Consider the following 25,029-nt stretch of genomic DNA (forward strand, 5'->3'; position numbering starts at 1 on the left):
ATATAGTCTTTAGGGGAAAGGTCAGACCCACTGCTTATGGCTGTAGAGAACAAGATCCCTGAATGTAAGCAGCTTTCGGCGGCCGGAGGCCTTCGCCATAATGGGTTTTCACTCTTCTTAGCGGTCGGAGAATAAATACAGAAAAGGAAAAAGTTTGTTTGTTTTTGTGTTGCCTCCAGTTCTTCATTTAGAAGAAGACGGGTTAGTGTTAGTAGATAATAGGGAAAAATTGCACGAATGAGGTCAATATGTTGGACCCGTGAAAGATAAAGCTGCGCAGATATTAAAATGCTAAGACAAAGCAGCAACGAAATTTATACGATTTTAATTCAGAGAAAAATGTGGATAAATCCGATCGTAAATCATCAATGGAGGAGAAGTTCTGCCGAGAGGTTATATTCACTGTGATGAAGTCTAAGTACCTGCTTAGACCGAAAAAAAAAATACAGAATAACCCGAAAACACCAAGACATTTGATTTCTCTTTTCCGTAATTTTACTTTTTACTGAATAGCAGGCCTACTTTCTCCTTCCCCTTATAGATCTTTATAAACAGTTGTAAATAGGTCAACTGGGTGTTCAGTTTAAACAAGTCGGGAAAATACAAAGTAATGGTCAATTAAAAATGTAATGTGATTAATATTACATGAAGCAGTACGTGATATTGCATGAAAAAAACTGGCTCATTGAAAATTTTCCGATTCAAGTTAGATATTAACTCAATACCTCCCTAATGCGTCTCAAATATACGACAGCAGGGTAAACTGGAACACTTAATTGCCAAAATGAACTCTTAATTGCCCAATCATCGTGAAGTTTATTGCATAAATTGAGGTGTGCCACGGAAGGCTTCCATAATCGACAAGATTGTTTTACTTAGAGGGTGATGTGTAAGTTAACACTGCAAAGGAAAATAGGCACTTATTTCTTCAAAGACTGAAACGTGCAAAAGCTAAAGGAATTTGCAAAAGCGAGCCGGTTCTCAAAGGATATGAGAATAGGGCAAAAAGTATTCACTTCACCAAAAGACAGACAGAAGAAGATTATTTGCATTTTTTCTCAGTAGGGAAAGAAATCATGCTGCTGTATTCATTAACCCCTAAAGCTTTGAGATGACGCCTACAACATAAACTTCCCAGGATACCTAAATCACAAACGTTACAAAAGCTTAGGTGTTGATAAGAAATGATAAAAAAAATTATCAAGAGAGCTTGTAATAGTGGGATTGCAAAACCATTAAAGCCCTTGAGACGATAATTAATAAAAAAAATAACCACGTTAAATCCAGAAGTATTTTTAATTGGGTTCGAAATGGGTATTTCTGGAGCAATCTTGCTAGTTGCTCTTATTGATACTGCCGCCATAAGAAGGTTAGAGTGTGACTTTTAAACCTTGTCTTTCGCTCGCGCTTTCTACACAAGCTCTGAGTTTAGGATGGGTAGAGAAATGGTTTCCTTTAGTTATGTTAGGTTATTGCTATCACTGGATTTTTTTGGGGGTAAGGGGGTGGGGAAGAATGGGCAAAGAAATAAGACGAGGCAGACAAACATACAGGAAATACGGGCAGTTTGTCAGTTAGAAATTTTGTGTTAAAAGGACATGGAGAGACACGACAAAAGGCCTTGTGGAGACATGAATGTTCATTAACATAACAAATGAAAGATGTAAAAGCTGTAGAAGCAAGGACCTGTCAGATTGTTCAATGTCGAAACCGTTTTATTTTCGAGGAGTAACTTCTTTGTACAAACGAATGCCCTGATAAGCAAGCATGTCTTGCTTAGAATGCACTTAAGGTAGAGGTGAGTTGCGCAGTGTGTGCGAGGTTAATTTACTGCTGAAAACCCTTATGCGTAATTAAACAGAGCAGCGGATGTTGGAGCGGTTTTCTTCTTGTAGTTTATCATTGGAGTTATAATTGAAGTATACATGTGAAAAGGAATATTTTCATATTTCGCTCTGAGCACAATCACTTGTCAAAGAAATTAAATTATACACACACACATATGTATAATATATATATATATATATATACATATATATATGTGTGTGTGTGTATATGTGTATATTTGGGCGTGTGTTGTACACAAATTTGATTCACTGTATGCCTCTATGTACACACTCAAGTATGGATGTATATATGTATGCAGCTGAAAAATCCTACCAGGAGCATAATCATGTTCCTCATTAAGCTGAAGCCATCTTCATTTTCTCAAGACAAACTCCACCCATTTAATTCTCAAATGCCAAATCTGTTCAAATTGCAACGGCGTTCCATTCCTGTACGGAACGGGTCCTTCTCCATCAGGCACCCTTCTGCTGAGCCCTCCGCTGAGCCTCCCATGAATAGAATATCGACATGACCATAATCTGTGGGTCATATGACCGACCATGGATGTGGCACAAAGCCCTGTCCCCAGGGGAGAGTCATTCCATAATGCCGTGGCACCATTGACTTCTCCGTAACGAACTGCACCCCGGGACTCCGTCGTTATGAACGCGCCCACTGCATTCACCTTTACGTTTAGTTATCCAGCGTTCCTCTTCCTGGCTCCCTTTGCCCCTGCTGATCTTCTTCTTGCGTTTTCTTTGTCCTTTTGTTTTCTTGCATTCGCGACTTGAAAATGAATATAATCACGGAGTTTGAAGAAGGCTTCGGGATAAGTATAGAAGGAAAGAAATGTTCCATCTGAAATATTAATTGTGTCTTCCAAAAACAGAAAATAAGATATTGAGGTTTAGATCAGGACAAGTAAATAGATAGTGCATTATTTTACTGAAAGAGGGGGGAGGGTGAATTAGGAATTAATATTCTCAAAGAATTGCGGAGGTACAGTGGTAAGAATGGTACTTTATATATAAATTACATTCAACGTGTGATTTTATGAAACGAATATAACTGCAGAATAACATCAAACAGCTGTGCTATTTTGATTATGTTTATGCTTGTTTCTGTGCCGTTATAATACTACTCGTTTAGAGATAGACAACAAATTTATGTATTCAGTTAGAAAATATAAGCGAAATTGCATACATATAAGCAACACTTTCTTAATTCAACCAGAAACAAGTTTGCCGGCGTTTTTGTGCGTGATATGAAAAGCAAAGATGATGAGGAAGAAACAAAGGAGAATCGGGAATCGATTCCTCTCCTTTGTCTACACGAGATTATCATATTTAGTATTTCATTGGGGGAGACCGGATCCATTTTCCTATTAAGTTCTATTAAAAGCTCTTTATTAAAGGATAGAAACGTATGAACTCGGAGTCGTTTGAGAGCGGGTTTCACATTAATTTAATTTCATATGAGCGGACGTGTGAGGACAGGAGTGTGTATGTGCTGCGTTGCAAAATGCATTCTTATGCAAAATCCAATTATACGATAAAAAAAAATACCTCAGCCGATAAGAGGTTGTATATCTCACAGAGAGACGTTAAAACCCAACAGTATATAGTAATATTAGTTATTCTAACAGTACATATATATATATATATATATATATATATATATATATATATATATATATATATATATATATATATATATATATGAATGTGGATGTATGTATGTATGTGCGTGTATGTTCCAGCAAGACTCTGAAATGCATTGATCAATTTTTACCAAACTTGGTATACACATGACTTACTATCTGGGAAAGAATACTGTGGGGGTAAGACATCACTGGCACCAAAGGGGGTTGGGGGTGGGAAGAGGTGACATTATAAAAATAACCCAAATCGACAGATATTAGTGTCTACTCCATGGTTTTCAAGGTCGCTGAGATGAATAGCAACACTCCTGATGCCCTTTAATTCCAAGTTCAGCCCCAATAGGAAGGGTGGGTGAGAAGGGGTGGGAGAGGGGTGACATGTAAAATTAACCAAAAACGACAGACATTATTTTCTAATCCATAGTTTTCAAGGTCACTGAGATGAATAGTGACACTCCTGATGCCCTTTAAGTCCAAGTTCAGCCCTGATAGGAAAGAGGGGTGAGAAGGAGTGGGAAGGTGATGAATTGTAAAAATAACCGAAACGACAGATGTTAGTGTCTAATCCATAGTTTTCGAGGTCCCTCAGAGGAATAGTGACACTCCCAATGCCCTTTAAGTCCAAGTTCAGCCCCAATAGGAAGGGGGTGAGGAGGGGTGGAAAGGGGGATGATTTGCAAAAATAACTGAAAACAACAGATATTAGTGTCTAATCCATAGTTTTCAAGGTCGCTGAGATGAATAGTCACATTCCCGATGTCCTTGAAGTCCAAGTTCAGGCCCAGATAGGAAGGGGGAGTGAGAAGGGGTGGGAAGGGGGTGACCTGTAAAAATAACGAAAGACGACAGATACTAGTGTCTAAACCATAATTTTCGAGGTTGCTGAGATGAATAATGACACTCCCGATGCCCTTTAAGTAAAAGTTAAACCCCAATAGGAAAGGGGGGTGAGAAGGGGTGGGAGGGGGGGTGACATGTAAAAGTAACCAAAAACGACAGATATAAGTGTCTAATCCATAGTTTTCAAAGTCGCTGAGATGAACAGTGACATTCCCGATGCCCTTTAAGTCCAAGTTCAACCTGATAGGAAGCAAGGGTGAGAAGGGGTGGGAGGATGGTGACATGTAAAAATAACCGAAAACAACAGATATTAGTGTCTAAACCATAGTTTTCAAGGTTGCTGAAATGAATGGTGACACTCCCGATGCCCTTTAAGTCCAAGTTCAGCGCCAATAGAAATTGGGTGTGAGAAGGGGTGAAATATAAAATGTGAAAAATGCTGGGCAATGTAACTGAAGCAACTATCTTAACAGGAAAGGAGAAGAAGTGACAGAGAGAGAGAGAGAGAGAGTAGAGGGGTGTTGGGAGGAGACAGGGGAAAGACTGAGAGAGTGTTGAAGAGAGAGAGAGAGAGAGAGAGAGTGTTTATCAGAGAGAGAGTTTGTTTATCCCAAGCAGTGCCAGGTTGGTCATTTAGAATTTTACCCAATATATATATATTGGTCAGTTAGTATATATATATATATATATATTATATATATTATATATATATATATATATATGTATATATATATATATATATATATATATATATATAAAGAAAAGAGAGTGAGAGAGAGACCTAGCAACCTAGTAGTTAGTTGACGGTGGTGAGTGTCCTCCGATATTGGAGAAGTTGATAAACATGCTTTTAAAACTTTCTAGTCATGTCATCTGATATATATATATATATATATATATATATATATATATATATATATATATATATATATATATTACTGTATATATATATACATACTGTATATATTTATATATACATATATAAAATATTTGTTATTTATGTATATATGTACATTCATAAAAATATTTGTGTGTATAATATATATAAATACATTGGCACTAAATATAAATATATATATATAATATATATAAATATATATACATGTGTATGTGTGTGTGTGTGTGTGTGTATTTCCTCCTATACTGTAGATCTAGTATGTTAGTCTCCGCTTTTATCTACCCGTTTTGGTAAATCTTTTTCCCTTATGCTTCCCTGATCTTCCATTCACTCCTTTCTTTAAAGTTGTGAATAGACTGCTGTGTTTGAGGATGGCGTCCATTCTCTCGTTTGCTTTCGTCTTATGTATATTTTTATTCCTTCTGTATATATAGAAACAATGTGTTAACGCTCACTGTTCTTCCAAACATGGGTTTACGTGAGTTTGTTTGTCAATGAATATTCACAACGAATATGCATAGATGAATAGGCGAGCCAAATATTTTTGATGCAACTCTAATGTATAGTACAAATGACCCTCCAGCTCCATGACAGAAAATGATAGGATTCTTGTGACGAGTGAGGACGCTAAATCACCCATAGATTAGTAGTTTGACAAGAAAATGGATAATTAAACGGATTATCTCAGAATTTAAGAATTTTTTCCTAAAGTAAAGTTCATACTTTATTCACAGTGTGGCTAGAATTTGGCGTTTGTATACATTCCAGAAGATCAGGTTACCTTGGTAAGTAGTCGTAAAAATGCTGATATTTAAAATTTCAAAGAAGCATGACAGGAAAGTGAGATCCTGTTTTACATATGAATACTTTCTTTACAATAGCTGGAAAACCACTGATAAAATATTGATATCATTTCCGTAAAAAAGCATTTCGAAAAAAAATTAAATAACTCTGACGAGCATTAAGTGGCATGCTTGAGAGTGTAATTAAAATTAATTTATGGAAGTATATGCACTGAAATTTAATCATTCATGCTATACAAAATGCCTACAAATGTAATGGGTTTTAAGCTGGAGAATGTAGGTGTTGAGTCTGCTGTCATTATATCACTGCGCTTAATGAACAGCACAAAAACAGTGCAAACACAAATCATTGATTCGTAGCTCACATTAAAACCTAGATTACACTCTCTCCTTTGGTTCTAATACAATAAAAAAAATAGCTTTCTTGAAGCACGTAACACAAAGAGAGGAAAAGACAAAATGAAAAATCCAAGGAGAAGAATAACACGCGAGGGGAATGCTGATGAGGATTAATTAAGGAGTTTCAGGTGAGTCATTTCTGGATTACCTGGCATGCACTGTTGCCTCTGGGATAGCTTAAGGATTAAATGCTCTATACCTTTCCATTACACTATCTTCTAGCGACACGGATTTTCTTAGCAGTAATTAATGTTGAAATTCTGTCATTTTCTTTTGTCCTCATACTGTTTCATAGATTCTTTCCCTTGCTTCTTATAACATTTAATCTTGTTTCCTTGGTGATACAATGTATGTATGTATGTATGTATATATGTATATATATATATATATATATATATATATATATATATATATATATATATATATATATTATATATTTTGTATATTATATATATATATATATACAGGTGATAAATATATAATATATTTCTATTTTATATATATATATATATATATATATATATATATATATGTATGTGACTTTTATCACATCACCCTCATTCATATAGCTATAATCAGTAAGCTACAAACGTCCTTTAATATCCAATTCGCTCTACCTCGAAATAATATATTTTCATATATGTTACCTGAGTTCGACGGGGATTTTAGTTGATATATCCACTTATACCGCACTTGCTGGCTCGTGTGTGGAATGCGTCCAATGTAACTGAGTTCTTGGACTTCGCTGGTTCGAGCCGACGGGACGACGAACTTATTATCAACTAAAAAATTCCCCCTTCGGCAACATATATGAAAATATATTATTTCCGAGGTAGAGCGAATTGATATTAAAGGACGTTTGTAGCTTACTGATTGTATATGAATCACGGTGATGTGATAAAAAGTCATATATATGCGTACAAACGCACTATACGGTCAACATGGCAGAGGTGGTGGATATCGTCTCTAATACAACCACCTGAGTTCGACGGGGATTTGTAGTTGGGAGCCGATATCCACTATACTACTTGCTGGCCGTGCGGGTTAATATCCACTGTAGTCCTGAGTTCTTGTCCTTCGCTGGTTCGAGCCCACGGGACGACGAACTTATTATCAACTAAAATTCCCCTTCGGTAAAATATATGAAAATATATTATTTCCGAGTAGAGCGAATTGGATATTAAAGGACGTTTGTATATATATATGACTATATATATATATATATGTATATATTTATATATATATACATTTATACACACACATATATATATATATATGTGTGTATATATATATATATATATATATATATAAATATATACATATATATACATATATAATATATATATATATATATATATATATATATATATATATATATATATATATATATATATATATATATATATATATATATATATATATATATATATATAGAGAGAGAGAGAGAGAGAGAGAGAGAGAGAGAGCGTTCTCTATCTTTAGTTGTTACCTATTTTCTTCTTTATTACTATTGGATTTTAAACGCTGGATACTTGCTTGTTATTTCTCGTAAGCTCTTGGAAAAATAGCAGATATCTTAGGGTTTTTACGATGAAAGCATTTTGGAGACAGAGAAATTAGTTTTTAATGACCATAAAATATAATATTACTTTACACTTACCTGTGATTTCATAAAGAAATTTGTTAATCTAAGTCCTTCAAGAAATTAATATGGCTATTATTGACAAATGGCTTTTAATGAACATCAAAAGTGCAATTAGTTCTTCCTAATCGCATCATTTAAGTTTTGCTTTTTATTTTTTCTTTAATTTTATGTTACTGCACACCCTCGCTCACCCGGTTAACTGCCATTTTTATATCACATCTACAATAAAAAAATTGAAAAACGCCCTTGTCTCCTTGAGAATAATCATCACTCATTGCAGTTCACAATTTTCATTTGCTTTTTTATTAAAGAATCTCTTGAATACTGCATGAAACAACATATCTTTAAAACTCTTTTCATAAAGTCGTCTTCAGAATATGTATAACAGAGATATACATATTCAAACTCCTTGAGACTAGGGCAGACTTCAAGTGTAGGCTGTGAAAGAATGAATAGGAAACGGTGACCACATACATTATAAAAAACACAAATTGAAACTATACAAGTATGACATTAATTTGTTCTAGATTATGAATCATCATTATTTAGATCTGTAATACTTATGGCTTAATGGTACATTTGGCATATGCTGGTCCGCTGGTATAGTGGTTAGTGTCGTGGCATGCCACTCAGAAGTCGCGGGTTCGCGTCTTCTCCAGGGCGATGAAAAATCACTGGCTCTGTATCATTATCAGTTACTGCTGCAGCGTGGGGTCTGCGGCGGGAGGTTGAACCCAACATTCTTTGGAAGCTTGAATTTCAAGTCAATGGCCCCTGTGTGCTTGTTTCATATGAATAGTTTTCATCTATTGAAATAATATAATAATAATGTATGAATTTGTTTGCCAAGTTACTCTGTAGGAAGAACGAATAATAGCTGATTTCGTCACAGTTTTGAAGGCACAGGCATCCATCGTGTAATTCTGCCACTGATTTTAAAGTCATGAAATGTGACTGAATCCCATTTCATACTCTTATGGGACAAAATTCATCTATTAAATATACAACTCGTCAGATTCAGTGCGTTGTAGATTATCTTTTCCCATCTGTTTTAGAATTCGATCAGCGCAAAATACTCTCAATATATTCATTATCCTGATCTGATATTCAAGTCGATCTACCATAGCCCAGTCATCTGGACACATTTCCTAGTCATCCACAAGCAACGAAAAAACCTTGAAAAATATTCCTTCTTTTCAATGAAACTTGAAGTTTCCAAGGTCTCGTTGCCAGTAACGAGATGCCAGAGCCATGTTGTACAAAATGGCTAAATCCATCTCTGACTTTTCAGTATTTTTCGATCATGACACAGAAAACTAAATTATTTGACTTTTCTTTTAACAAAATAAGTCTGTCTTAAATTTTGTAGGCCTTTAAATCGAGAGCATATTTTGTATTTTCAACTAACTTTTTCATTTGAGTATATGAAAATGCATCCTGATAGTCCCGAAAGAGCCATTTCAGTTAAGTAATGTGTGAGACTGATTCCTTTTGAGAAAATAAAAGACATCGTGAGCAGAAAAATGCATGAAAATATGCCATATGTAATCGTCAAGTGTTTATATATATATATATATATATATATATATATATATATATATATATATATATATATATATATATATATATATATATATATATATATATATATACATATATGTATATACATACATATATAAAAATATATACATATATATTCATGTTAAGACTAGTAAATACGAGCAGAGAACGACGGGAAACCGTACTGCGGTCATTAGGTAATTAAGAACGAAAGGGGAAGTGACAATGAAAAACAGAAGAAGGAAAATCACAGAGGAAGTGAATGGTAAGAAGTGGGTAGCCTAATGATATCACACTTCTAATGTCTCCCTCTCAAACCAGCCGAGCTTTGTACTGCTCAGGGAAGCCTCTGGAAATTGAGAGACAAACACGTTTTATGTTAAAGATTATCAGAACCAGGAGAGTATTACTTTGGAGGTTATTAGAAACGTGAGAGTTTCTGTAAAATGCTTATAAAATAGAATTATTTTACAGAAAACCTTACCGTCAAAACGGAAATGTTATATTGGGAAATACAACAGGCTGTTAATGATATGAAAATGTGTTACGAAAACTGTTTTCAAGCCTTTTGTACACTTGGTGAGAAATGCAGAGAAGAAAAGGACCTATCACCTTCCAGTGAATGTACCTGTTGGTATGAGGAAAGGAGTGAGAGTAATGCTCATGTGATTCGAGTTTAAAACTTTGGAACGTTGATTAAGGACGTATTAATAATATATTGCAATTTGTTTGCTAATCAGCCAACAGTTTCGATTTGTCTTAACACTTGCATAACAACATATTCACATATTCTTCATTGGAGGGGTGGCTGGAGCTCTCGGCTAGCACGCTGTTGGCCCAGCGTTCGACTCTCCGACCGGCCAATGAAGAATTAGAGGAATTTATTTCTGGTGATAGAAATTCATTTCTCGTCATAATGTGTTTGGGATTCCACAATAAGCTGTAGGTCCCGTTGCTAGGTAACCAGTTGGTTCTTAGCCACGTAAAATAAATCTAATCCTTCGGGCCAGCCCTAGGAGAGCTGTTAATCAGCTCAGTGGTCTGGTTAAACTAAGATATACTTTAACAACATATTCACACGTACACATGAAAATGCAGTGCCAGTAAAAGAATCTGATAGGCACAAATTAAGAAAAATATCAAAAATTCAGTCTTTCTTTGAGCGTTAAACTTGGGAAACCAGTTTGATGTTGCTCACAAAATTTCCTTGCAGGAAGGACAATTATTAAACTTGCACTGATATTTAGATACAAAAATAGGTGTGATACAAATGGTGCAGAGTATTTAGGGAATTTGTTTTAATAAAACTTTTCGATGCTAAGATTTAACCAAAAGTCTTGTAGCCTGCATCACAAACAACTTAAGAGCAGGATTACATCACCCACATAAAACTGTTCCTGAGTCAAGACATTTATCCCAAGACTAAAATTCTGTTTGTCCAATAACACTAAAGTTTTCGTTTTTAATATCGAAGGAAAGTTTCAGAAATCAAAACAAGGGCTTTGCATTAGGCTAACATGTTATCGAAGCAATCGATAACGGAGTATTCTTGCTCAAGAAATAAATTAAGAGTGAATCTATAAATTATCTTTTTTATCCTGAAAGACTCAGCACAAAACGTCCAAAACATAGATTGCCCAGTCTGAAAAAAATATCGAAATAATAATCAGTCTGATATGTCTGGGTAGGCACCAAAAAAGTCCAAAATGTAGACCGCCCAGGCTGAAAAGGTAAACATCGAGATTAGAATCACTCTGATATATCTGGATAGGCACCAAAATAACCGGGTCATCCATTAAAGAATATCAGAGCCTGAACTGAAAGGAAATATTTCTAGAAGGGAGATGCCCGGAGAGGAACGTCAGGCTGTCAGACCAGTCTGGATCCTGAGTGACACCTCCAGACAAGAGGCGACTCCGGGAGAGAGGTCCGGAAATAAGGAAATCATTTATGTTGGTCTTGAGGATAATCTAAGAGGGGATAGAAGGATACAACTTAATTTTTGATCTTCCTAGATGCAAAAAAAAAAAAATATATATATATATATATATATATATATATATATATATATATATATATTTTTTTTTTTTTTTTTTTTTTTTTTTGGTGCTTTTAGTATTCGAGTCTGAAACTTCGTTCCCAACAAATGAAAAAAAATAGATAGCAATCCTTAAAAATTTTATGAGACGGTTAAGCGTTTGATGGATGACTTGACTTGGCGAACCAGAAAACATGAACCTTCAGCAAAAGGCAAAAACAATATTTCAACATTCTTAAACACAGGAAGATTCGAAACTGCTTTTATCATTTGAATCGGAAAACATTGTTTGCTTTCTCTTTTTACCGTGACAAATAATGAGAAATATTATTTTGTCAGTTAGAGGTGTATCCAACACATACTATATAAAATCATACTCTGCTGTCTATCATTCTTGTCATTTTCTCCTCTCTCTCTCTCTCTCTCTCTCTCTCTCTCTCTCTCTCTCTCTCTCTCTCTTAATGGAATAAAGGTCATTAGATGATTTGTCCTTTCGATAATACATAAAAAAAGTTATACTAGAGGAACAAATACATTTCGTTATTCAAGAATGAAAATCAGGTCATTCATTAAACTTATGCAACTGATACCCTCCCCAGATACGTATAGCAACTCCTCAGTGAAAAAATTGAACAAAGGATAGTGAACGTATATATCCGCCTTATTTGAACATCTTTTTACCTGAAAGGTAAAAGGAGCAACTTCATTTGATGCAGAAAATTAACCGGAAGTATAAGTTTCCTAATAACTTTGCTATTCTAAATTATTCCCCTTATCCTGGTAGGTTTTCAAATTCTTCGATGAGGAAAAGGAGTAAGAATATAAACTTTATGCGTCCATTGTTGTAATCTTGCAGTGAGAGATCTCTTAATCACCAACGGTTGATCGATTTCCAACAACAAAGGCGCTACCATCTTCCAGCGTCTTACTGCAAACACAGTTTGTTGGAGCGGATCTAATTGATCGCATATCCCTTCAAAGTTGTTAGATTGTTCCAAGCCGGAATCGAATGCAGATAGAAAGGGGTTAATAATGAATTGCCAATTAACTTAGGATTTACTATATTTTAGGAAAAATCGCGGACTAAATTATTCCCAAATATTGTGTAGAGGTTTCACAGTATTCTTACCGCTTCTCTCTACCTCTCTCTCTCTCTCTCTCTCTCTCTCTCTCTCTCTCTCTCTCTCTCTCTCTCTCTCTCTCTGTGAAGGGTGGTAAAGTTGGTTGCTATAGGATAAATATACGACGCCTTTAAAGGGATTGGATTGTGCTGATTCTCGAATTAAAGACGACAGATTCTTGAAACAGTTGTTCAACTAAATATGTTTCAGTAATTGCATTCCTTAACAATAAGAAACAAACAGATTTCTCACGTTATGCAACCTTCCACTACAGCTAAAGTTTTTGAAGGGCAAATATGAATATTAGAATGTTAAATTGCCGCGTGAAAATCATCTCTTATGCATACTCAAGTGCATTATTAATGATGGGAAGAAGAAGAGAGATTTAGTCTGTTTAAACAATTGTTGTGGTCTCTACTGGCACTGACCTGCGAGCTTTCGTATAGGTCACCCGTTAGGAAGCGGTGAAGTTCGGCGAGAATACAAGAACGCCATGACCTTTCGACGACCTTTGGCTTTTCATCTTTAAAAAGGCATTTACAAACGAGATGGAGGTCGAAGGTACGAGAAAACGACCTGGAATCGCCGTCATTAAATCTTCTATTAACTGGAGAGACAAGAACGGCCGAGTGTAAGCACCGGTCTTTTATGCTTCCTCGGGGGCTTCCCGAAAATAATGGATTTTATTTGTACAGTAATGGATTCGTTTTCAACGTAAGGAAGAAATGTGGACCATCCGCAGACGTAAAAGGGCTCTGCGCACTGCAATATACAGTATATAACTAGCAAACATAACGCTCCCTAACGTGAAGAAGGTTCGCAACGTTAAATTATCCGGGAGCGAGCTCGCTAAAGGCAGTCGGGGTTAATAACACGAAGTCCACATTTCCGTAAAAGTATTCTGAGATGCAGCAGAAGGAATCTCCAGAGCCGTTGCTATTTTTTGAAGTATCATAGAATGCTTTTTCAAGCATCGCTCCCTCTTCCACTTAAGTGGTCTCGTGCACTAAAACTCTTCCAAGTGGCTCCGCGGCGTTGTTTTCCCTGTCTCCCGACGCAGATCCACAACCAGGAAGAAAATTCTTTTCCTTTGCTTCGTTTTAGTGACATTACTCCGACGATTTATTTAAACCTCGCTCTCTCCTCAGGCAAGTATTGCTTTGCAGTTTTTATCCGCAAGTAATTTCGTGTTGTTTTCTGTGGCATAAAACGTAAATAATTATAGGCGAGGGCTATTTTTTACTTGTTGTATTTCTTAGAACTAGAGTCTTGTACACCTGGATATAGAACACACATACCACACACACACTAGCATATATATATAATATATATATATATATATATATATATATATATATATATATATATATATATATATATATATATATATATATATATATATATATATATATATTTATATATATATATATATATATATATATATATATAATATATATATATAAACTTTTATCTCATACGCAATTGTTCTGTGCATTATTAGAATTACTAAAAGGACCTCATTCAAACTGGATGGTATCTAATGGAGTATTTATTCAGAAAAAGTTACAAGCTTTCTTGGACAAACAGTCCACATTATCAAGTATCCGTACTTGATAATGTGGACTGTTTGTCCAAGAAAGCTTGTAACTTTTTCTGAATAAATACTCCATTAGATACCATCCAGTTTGAATGAGGTCCTTTTAGTAATATATATATATATATATATATATATATATATATATATATATATATATATATATATATATATATATATATATATATAAAATCGCCATTCTCCTTTTCTCCTTCGAGTAAGTGGCATCAGAACGTATTAAGCCTCCGGTCCTTATCATGAATTTTCTGATAATGATAAGGGCGCTATAGCCACAGTCAACAATTCTGAAAGCTTCAACATTGTTTTATGGCAACCTACCTGTCAGCATTGCGTCCGACTCCGTGGATCAGAAAAAATTACCCAGTATACGGGCAGCAATGACGAATATAGTCAATTAAAATTGAGATCAAGTTTATCAAAACAAATAATGTTGCAAACAGCAGCCATTTTGTTAATTTAGAAAACCGGTGATTATAATTTACACATGAAGTTGGAAGCGACTCTAGTCTCGAACACCAGAGTTGCCTAATTGCCAGGCATCTAATTCAGTATTACGGCCATCGAAGATGCCATTAGGGTTCGAACCTGGGTTTATTCACTTGATGACTGAGAGTACTGTCAGTTTTGTCCATTTATATATAATGTGAAATGCTGTCCCATAAATCCTTGATTGCAACTCTGAATAATATGGCATTTTGAAAGGTCTCGTCACCTTTAATTCATTTGCCTATAAGTTGTTCACTTGTCCTCATTCTCTCAGGGACGCTACACGGCAAATTGATTTTGCTAACTCAAACCAACATCATTAGTGAAATTTCAAACATTAAATAATTATTTTATATATACCAATACATTTTACATTTATTCATCTTGTTTTGTTTTAGCATCAGCATTTATATGCAACACACATTCTGAAACTCCTTGTCCTTTCATTGTTCTCAGAAATCATTAGGGAGCTTTTTGTTGATGTTAATACCCTCCCTTACAGGCGAATGTTTTCGTCTCATGCCAGAACTGCATCTACACAAGTTAAAATACATTTTTGATAAGTCATAGTTTGCAGTTAAAGAAGATGAACACCTGAGGACAGATAAGACTCATTCCATACGACAACATATTTTTCCTGAACAGTAAAATCTTTCACAAGGGACATATACTAAGAATTGGCATATAACTTATTTGTGTGTGTGAGAGAGAGAGAGAGAGAGAGAGAGAGAGAGAGAGAGAGAGAGAAGAGAAGAAGAAGAAGTTATCAGCAATACGCTGCAACAACTTTTGGGAAGATAAGCCTAAGTAATACGAGTAGAAGACAAAGTTTTACGACGAAAGACGACATTTTCCTTCCATCATTTCCTGAGCTCTTTCCTCCTTGGAAATCCCAGAGCGTGCGAGAGTCTACTTCATTCAAATGTAAGTTAGCGATGATTTTTCCTCCACGAACAAACCCAGCTTTCATTTATGATTCACTCTTGAGCAGAGACTAAATCTCCGAGAACTTCGTCTTGGAGCCTTTGTAATTAAAATGTAATCTCGCTGCTTAAGATGGTTTAGGTTCTAAAGTCATTTTCTTCATGGTATACAATAGGCAGTGCTTGCAGAAGGTAAAAATGGAATAGCAATATTATTCAGATGCGAACATGAAATGAAGTTTGCCTCACAAAGGCTCAACATGTTGGCAATCGCTAAAACAAAAAAATTATTCTGGGGAATATGACTTGTTTCAGATCAGACGAAGAGCCTTTTTTTAGTCTTTCTCTTCAGGCTCCACTTCTTTTATGTTTCAAATCTGAGAAAAAGAGATGACTGAATTGCGAAGGATTCAAGCTTCCTGCATTGCAAAATATTCTATTCAGTCCACGTAATTACCAGATGGGTTTCTGAACACGCAAGTAACGTAATATAAAAGTACTGTGAAAAACACCGTGTAAAGAGTCAGAAATACTACAGCAGATTTTACTATTACAGGATAATAAAACCTTCCTATTATGCAATTTAAAGCTTATTTTCACAGTACTAATCCAACTTTTTTTAAATGATAAAATTCCTTATTTTTTATTTCTCTTTGGTATAATTCACTATTTATTTCAGGTAATCAAAATTCCTATCAATGTTTAATTTTAATAAGTAGTTTTGCCACATAAACAGCAAAAAATTCTTTTTTAAGCTTTTTTTTTTATGCTCGGCAGTATTCGGGAAACCCAGGTCTGCGTGTACTCCGACACTATCCCGAAACATTTCGCTGGAACAATTTACATGCGGGAGTTTGCATTGCTTTCTTTCTCCGTTGCAATTGTTTTAGTAATTTAATTTAACCGAAAAAGAAAAACAAAAAGCGCTATGGAGCAGCGCCGGAATTTTGCGCCATATGAAAATCGCTGGAATTTTCATTGTCTGGGACCAAATCTTTTGTACATCAGTATTTTTTTTTTTTTTTTTTTTAATTTTACGCTTCCCATTATGCTTTTTGTGCTAACTGATCCGCATTCATTATAAATATATGTATTTTTTTGTATTCCTGTTCGATATTTTATAAATACTTCTCTGCAGGATCTCTTTCCTCAAGTCATTATCTATTTTCATTTTACGAGCGAACGAGACTTTTCGAAAAATCTTTTCATATCGTCCTTTATATAATAATGCATTAAAATGCAGTGACCCATCGGTGCGTTTATATTCATGTTGTTTAGGAGAGTCTGGACTGAAACTGCGAGAGAGACGACTGAGAAAATCTGACTAGACAAAGACCCGGGAATTTCTGTGAGAATCCACGCGGAGACAGAAGAGAAAAAGAAACTTGTAATAGAAAGTTAATGTATCATAGGAAGTCATGCATTAATGAACTGATTCAAAATTGAATATGGAAAACAAATCAACTAAGCCTTCAGTATTATACGATATTATAAAGAAGAATTTCATGTAAAGACAGAAACCAAACAATAATGACTGACTAAGAAATGCAATACAATTCAGATGAATATTTAATTAATATTTAATTTTTAATGCACGCAAATGAAATAATCACTTGCATTAGATGGAAAGGCGAGTTTTATGAACTATCGCTTATATAGAGATAGTTCATAAAACTTGCCTTTCCATCTAATGCAAGTGATTATTTCATTTGCGTGCATTAAAAATTAAATATTAATTAAATATTCATCTGAATTTTATATAGAGAAATTTTATATAGAGAAATTCATTCAGTTCATACCAAAAGACCGTGATTTTAAGTTCTGAAATTAAATGATTTCAAAGTCAGCCGTTAGACTAACAGGTTAAGTAATTGGCCTCCTCACAGCAGTCAGAAAAGACGGAAATCCCAAATTAATGAAAAGTTAAAAACTGATTCATAAGACGTCGACTGAAACAGGTGAACTTACCGGAAACAGGGACGACGCACAGGAGAGTTAAGCTTAAGAAGATGACCTCAAAGCTCCACGGTTTGAAAGCCCATCTGGCAGACATGAAGCCTGAACGATGACCTAAAGTCCCCTGGGAGTTTCTGGGAAGTTTTTCCTCACTTCGTAATGGAAGAGACTCGTGGCAATCCTGAGAGGTAGCGGAAGAAACTTTCTTTGCCGATGTCACTTCAGCCAGTGAAGATGATAAAAGTGGTGTTGTTTGTTTCCCTGATGGATAAGTCTCCTCCCTCCGGTTACCTTCAGCTGCAGGGAATGCTCCTCCCCCCGAAATGCTTTCAAAATCTTGGTCCTTTTCCAGGGAAGTAGGTATTCGCCCGTCAGCAACTTCAAAGGATGACTCACCACAAGCTACTTCCATTTTGACATCTAATTTACCCTCACAAAAACGCAGAGTTTCTTCAAGGGGGTTGGTTCTCGCGTTGGCTACCCTTTGCCAGCCGCAAGACACGACACCCTTTCCTTTCTCGTCACTTAATCGGTTATCATTCTTCTCGTTCACCGAGTCCGTGAAAGCAGCATCATCTCCTGAAGGATCTGATGCAGAGGATGCCAAGCGACAGCGTCTGTTGGTCTTTGACCGGAAGGTCAGAACACGCGTGGTGTAAGGCATGGTATTCCTCGTCTCCATATTCTGGGCCAGCAGCATTTTTTTATTTTTTATTTTTTTCACTGTTGCCCTCCCTAGGCGCCACTACAGTGCACAACTACTAAAGCATATAACCCAGTTTCAGTTTTGTTATTCACATAATTTCATCATTACCCAGTCAGTTATTTTTCTATATTTTCTGTTTGGTCTCAGTTTACAACTTGAGGTTTCTTTCCTTGGACTCTACAATCTCCAGATTGTCCTCTACCTGAAATAGAGAGAAACGTTTAAAATTTATTTTTTAAACTTATATGTGTCAAAACATATTTAAGTAAAATCTAATTGTAAGATATGATAACAGAATAAAAAGGCAATTACACTGAATCTACATCAGTATTGTTCGTACTCTAAGAAAATCATTAGAGGTGTTTTCCTATCGTAAAAATTTATTACCGCTTTTTACCTGTACTGTGAAAAGTTGAAAATATATTTTAGCTACCTATATTAATGAGCATTAACATTAAGTCCAATAGCAATGGAACTACTAGAAGTACTAGAAGAGAGTAAAATGTTAATTACATTTGTATAGGATATTAGAATCATTATTCAAAAATCCCTTCCGATAAAAGAGCCTTATATTATACACGTTAGAACACACAAAAAAAATGTTTAATAAAGTAAAAGAGAGTGGATAGAGGGATATTTCTTTTGGGGGGTGGGGGGATCGTAGCCGTAGAGGTTACGAATGACACCAAACTAACCATTCTATTATGTACTAATTAAAAGGTGTTAACATGATAAAAATATGCAAGACAGAAATAGAAGAAAATATTTCAGTCCATATCCTGAAAAGAAGTAAAATTATATTCTTTAAAACTGTGTCCTGGATCTTGAAAAAGTAAGTCATGACCAACACTTGTCCCTTTAGCTTAAAAAAAAAAAAAAAAACTCCCGCTGATCGACAAAACTTCAGTCTTTAAATGTCCAAAAATAAGTGGCACAAGAAAATCAATACTAACGGGCCAAGGGCTCTCACCCTTTAAGAAACTGTGCTGGTGGAGTGGTGTATTCACTCCTTAATCCGCTAATGGCTACCTTTACTTATCTTTCCAGACCTGTAGATTTCTATGAACGCGAGGAACTTGTGATTTGTTTCATTCTATGACTTTCTACGTCATAACAAAAGTTCCCTGTATTTGCACGATGAATGTCAGTAGGAACCCAGCATTTACACACACACACACACACACACACACATATATATATATATATATATATATATATATATATATATATATATATATATATATATATATATATATATATATATATATCAGTCATTTCCTGTGGCACCCACGGGGATACATAGGGCCTCGATGAACTCACGCCTCCACATTCTGTCCTGGGCGAACTCCTCAAGATCTCCCCAACACTCTTCTCCTGCTTCCCGCCTCATTGTCCTTAACCCCGTCTCCTTTGGGCTACCTCTACCTCTTCTAGTAAGGGCAGCCCACACACATATATATACATATATATTTACTGAGCTCTAGAAACATATAAGAAAACAGCCACGTCCATAACCACATCCTTTCCAGTCTGCTGAACCCTCCTAGCAGAATCATTTCAGGCATCAGTTGCTTGGTAAACTTACAAAGAAGACACATCAGGGGAGTGGAATGCGTACCTGAGCACACTGCGCCACTCATCTCTTCTTGTCTGCACACCCATGATTCGCGGTAATTATGGCCCACGTGTTTCAGTATATCTGCCACTCCTCCTCGCTATAACTTCCAGAGACATCTTTACTCCTTCTCTAGACTTCTGAATTACCCGTCATTTTCATCACCATGTCGACTTTTATTCTCTCCGAGATAACAACCACCTCAAAATAACCTTTGTGCAGTGCTGCATATCTTTATGATTTTTATATTTTCAGCCACTGATGCATGAAAGGTGGTTGCAATAATCTTCCTTTAATTTATTAGTATTCAGCAACTGCCATTCACTTCCATATAGATGAGTGAGCTTAAAGGTTCCTAATTAACGTTCCTATTTATTTTGGCCTCCCCAGACAGCTCCTTTCACCCTTCTTTTCTGAACCTTTCCTGAATCCATGACACTAAAGCCTTGATTGTGAAAATATATCTCAGTATCTCACTTGTAACCTACAAAATGTTGTCACGTGGATTTTTTTTTATCATCCTATTCTTACATCCTCAGTAGTCACTTTACAGAAAGATTCTTAGTGTTCTATTAACTTCGTCCATTTCTTAAAGCTTTCAGTGTGATTAAAATGAAGTGCATAAGCAGTTACTGTTTTGTGAATTAATGCCAAATTTCACCCTAAAATATTCACAGTAGAAACTAGAAGAGAGTTAGGGTCCTAACTCTCTTCTAGTTTCTACATTCAAAACCCATTGAAAATACTCGCTCCATAGCATAAGTTTTAGAATCTCTTCATTTACATCACATATTCTACGATTGATTTTGAATTCTAACCATGGTCTGTGCATTTATTGTCTTCCAGTATAGTTCATCAATTTCACATTCAGTTATTCACTCAATCTTGAACGTAGGGTTTTGAGAGGCAGTCACTGATATTATGCACTGACACTTTATTATTATTATTATTATTATTATTATTATTATTATTATTATTATTATTATTATTATTATTATTATTATTATTATTCAGAAAATGAAACCCTATTCATATGGAACAAGCCCACAGGGCCATTCACTTGAAATTCAAGCGTATGGTGTTCATTTGAAAGAAGTAACAGAAGGTAAGAGGAAACACAGAAAGAAGAGAGTGCTTTTTTAGAATAGAAAGATTAGATTAACAATTCAGTAAGTCATTTGTTAAGAATATAAGAAAATTATGGAAATACAAGTAGAATTGTAAGATCGTAATGCTTGGCATCTTTGCTTGAACATTTGTTGTATCAGTTGCACAACATCCTCAGGGAGACCGTTCCACAGTCCAATGGTGTGAGGAATAAGGGACCTCTGGAACTGAGAAGTCCGACAGCGAAGCAGTTTTACTGCACAAACACTAAACTTATTAGTAATACCAGCGTGATCGCAATCGAAATGGTGTGGAAAAGGTCCACGATGCCTTTGTTTGGAACTTCATTAAAACTTTACAACCATCAAATTTCTCGTGACGTGAGAACCCCCTTTCCCTGATTGGCTGTTGCGAAAGGTAAAGTTATAATCAAGAAATTTTATTCATATAATCTTGGTCATGTTGAAACGGAAGTTATACAAATTAAAGCAGAATGTTACCACATTCCGAAATTCTGTTCCAAGTAACTTTCCGGAGTGATCAATACAATTACCAATCCCGGGGTAATGATGGAAGTTCTGTTAAAAGTTGCTTCATAAATGCTCTTCTTTGTCTTATACTTTCTCAAAAATGCCTCCCTTTTGGACTTAACAGGTCTTGCCAGATTTTAACTGGATATTTTCATACATTTCAGAATATAGACAGAATTTTCATTAGTTTTTTTTTTTCAGTTTATACTAGATATGAGCTGCCTAACACAGCAACTTTTATTTATCGGGTATCTTTAAATGACGTTAAATGTAATTTGCCATAAACTTTAATCGCTACAATACAGAATTATCTCTAAACTGTAATATCTTTATAGTATAATCGTCTTCTTCTTCTTCTTCCCATAATCTGGTAAATTGCTAATACGTAAGACAGTGTGAATGTAATATTTCTAAAATAGGCTAAATATCATCTCCAATAATAAATAATCTTATAATCTAACTAAATATGACTTAAACTTGTGAAAGAGTGTATTCTTTGACAACCAGAAAACCTTGACATTTAATTTTAACGTTAAGAGCAGTAGGAGCATCGCTGAAAGAAGATGCTGAAAGCCAAAATGGTAGCGTCCTCTGGAGCCAACCCCGAACTTATATATATAATATATAATAAATATATACTGTATATGTATATATATATATATACATAAATACATATATTGTTTGAGTTTGGGTTTTCTCGTGTGTGTGTGTGTGAAGGATTAGGAACTAAAAAGAAGAAAATTTCAAGCCTTCAATACTTGTCAAAAAAAACACACACAAACACAAAAACCTGAGACATCCAAAAGCTTTTAGATTTTCTAAGCGGAGCTTAGCAAAAGATTTTAAACTTGAAAAGCACTCAGCAGGAAGTCGTCTGCCGGAATACAGTTGTCTATGAAATATAAATACAATATATATATATATATATATATATATATATATATATATATATATATATATATATATATATATATTTATATATATATATATATATATATATATATATATATATATATATATATATATATGTATATATATTTATATATATATATATATATATATATATATATATATATATATATATATATATATATATATATATATATATTCCATTTTCAACCAGGAATGTATCATTCATGTAATATTTCAGTCAAATGATTGTAGTTTTAAGGATCCTAAATGTTACACACACACACACATATATATACAGTGTATGTGTATATGTATATATATATATATATATATATATATATATATATATATATATATATATAATGTATGTATATATAAATATATACAGATAGATTATGTATATGTAAATCCATATATGCATATACAGTATATACATTACACACACACAAACACACATACATATATATATATATATATATATATATATATATATATATATATATATATATATATATATATATATATATATATATATATATATATATATATATATATTGTGAAATTGTGTGTGTTTGCACGTAGCTGTATATTTTTCAATAAAACATTTAATAGCTTAAAAAATTTTAGATTACACAAGTCTTTAAAATTAGAAAATGATAACGTCCTCATCCCCTACAAAGTCATTTTAACTAAAAGGATATGAAACTTCTCGAAGTTTGTAATTGGGAAAGAAAAGTTTAATCTACATAAAGTCATTAAAAGGAATGAATTGTTAATTGGATGAAGCGTAATTAATCTGCTTATTATACGAACAGACTTCTGGTGCTTTACACTCAGGTTTTTGTTAGATATACATGTTTTTTTAATAGCTTCAGTGACCTCTTAACTATCCAATTTCTTCACACTTTGTGTATATGTATATATATAATATATATATATATATATATATATATATATATATATATATATATATATATATATATATATATATATATATATATATATATATGAATGTCATTCTGACCTATCGGGTGCGGGTTCGAATAATTCAACTGGTGTGAGGATTTCTTCATTTGCTCATTTGTTTCCTCTTTTGTGTCTTAGGCTTTCTGGTGACAAGCTTATACGAAAAGTAGGAATAATTCGAGAATTTAAGAGGCCCTCATTGTAATCAGAAATTTGTACATACACATACTCACGTATATATATACAGTATATATATGAAGTTTTTTCTCACATCACCGTGATTCATATACAAGCATTAAGCTACAAACGTCCTTTAATATCCATATCGGAAATAATATATTTTCATATATACCGAAGGGAATTTTTTAGTTGATAATAAGTACGCCGTCCCGTGGGCTCGAACCAGCGAAGGACAGGAACTCAGGATATTAACCCGTGTATTATATATATGTGTATGTGTGTGTATATACACATATTTTGAAGCATAAATATTAGCGTTCCGGCTATCCCTACATGTGCCATGTACGTTTTTGTGTTCAAGCACCTCCTACTCTAATATTGAGCAGTTCAGGACGATAACAAAGATGAGATAAAATATCCAGCTTATGGAAATATCAAAAGCACTGCTCCTTGGATAAGTATCCTGAACTCTTTGGAAGGCAAAAGAAGAATGGAACACGCGTTTTGCCTTATTCCAAAAATGGGAGTCGAATGTGAACGAGAAGGTGAGATGCACGTCCTCCTCCTCCTCCTCCTCCTCCTCCTCCTCCTCCTCCTCCTCCTCCTCCTCCTCCTCCTCCTCCTCCTCCTCCCGGGATGTTCTGGTTCCCCAAAAGAACTTCTGAAGGAGTATTTCTTTGAGGTACTTCCGAGTGGGACGAGACTTGGAAGGGAAATGAATTCGTCCCAATTTGCCTGTCACTTATCTCTCATAGAGGAGCTGAAGATCAAAAGAGGGACGGGTGCCTCAAGTTCTTTTCATCTTCTGCTGTCATTTACATGTGTATGGGAGTGCATGGGCGTGCGGTTATGTGGGCGTGTCGCGGTATACGTACGTGTGCGTGTCTTTACGTGCATGGGTTATCTTCATTCAGAATCGACTGAATTAGAACATTTATCAAAAATCTTGTTTTGGCAAGATTAAAAAGAAAGAGGATCGACTGTTTGATTTTAACAGGCAGTGGCGTAACGACAGCAAAACCCATATCTCTCTCTCTCTCTCTCTCTCACACACAACTGTATATATATATATATATATGTGTGTGTGTGTGTGTGTGTGTGTGTGTGTGTGTGTTGTGTGTGTATGTATGCATGCATGTATGTATGTATGCATGTATGTATGTATACATATATATATATGTGTGTGTGTGAGAGAGAGAGAGATATGGCTTTTGTTGTCGTAAGTCCACTGCCTCTTTAAAT

The 25,029-nt window shown here is 34.8% G+C and overlaps 1 protein-coding gene across 2 annotated transcripts in view; it reads right to left on the reverse strand.

Annotated features, from left to right (window-relative positions):
• LOC136828624 (uncharacterized) overlaps positions 1–25,029 on the reverse strand; it is a 119,124-nt gene that overhangs the window by 48,850 nt on the left and 45,245 nt on the right. For both annotated transcript variants that reach the window (XM_067086655.1, XM_067086654.1), the window contains exon 2: positions 17,784–18,679. In XM_067086655.1, the coding sequence (XP_066942756.1) occupies positions 17,784–18,471 (688 nt within the window). In that variant the 5' untranslated portion in view covers positions 18,472–18,679. The remainder of the gene's footprint in view (positions 1–17,783; positions 18,680–25,029) is intronic.

Source organism: Macrobrachium rosenbergii, chromosome 43 (assembly GCF_040412425.1).
Source record: "Macrobrachium rosenbergii isolate ZJJX-2024 chromosome 43, ASM4041242v1, whole genome shotgun sequence".
Classification (NCBI taxonomy): domain Eukaryota; kingdom Metazoa; phylum Arthropoda; class Malacostraca; order Decapoda; family Palaemonidae; genus Macrobrachium; species Macrobrachium rosenbergii.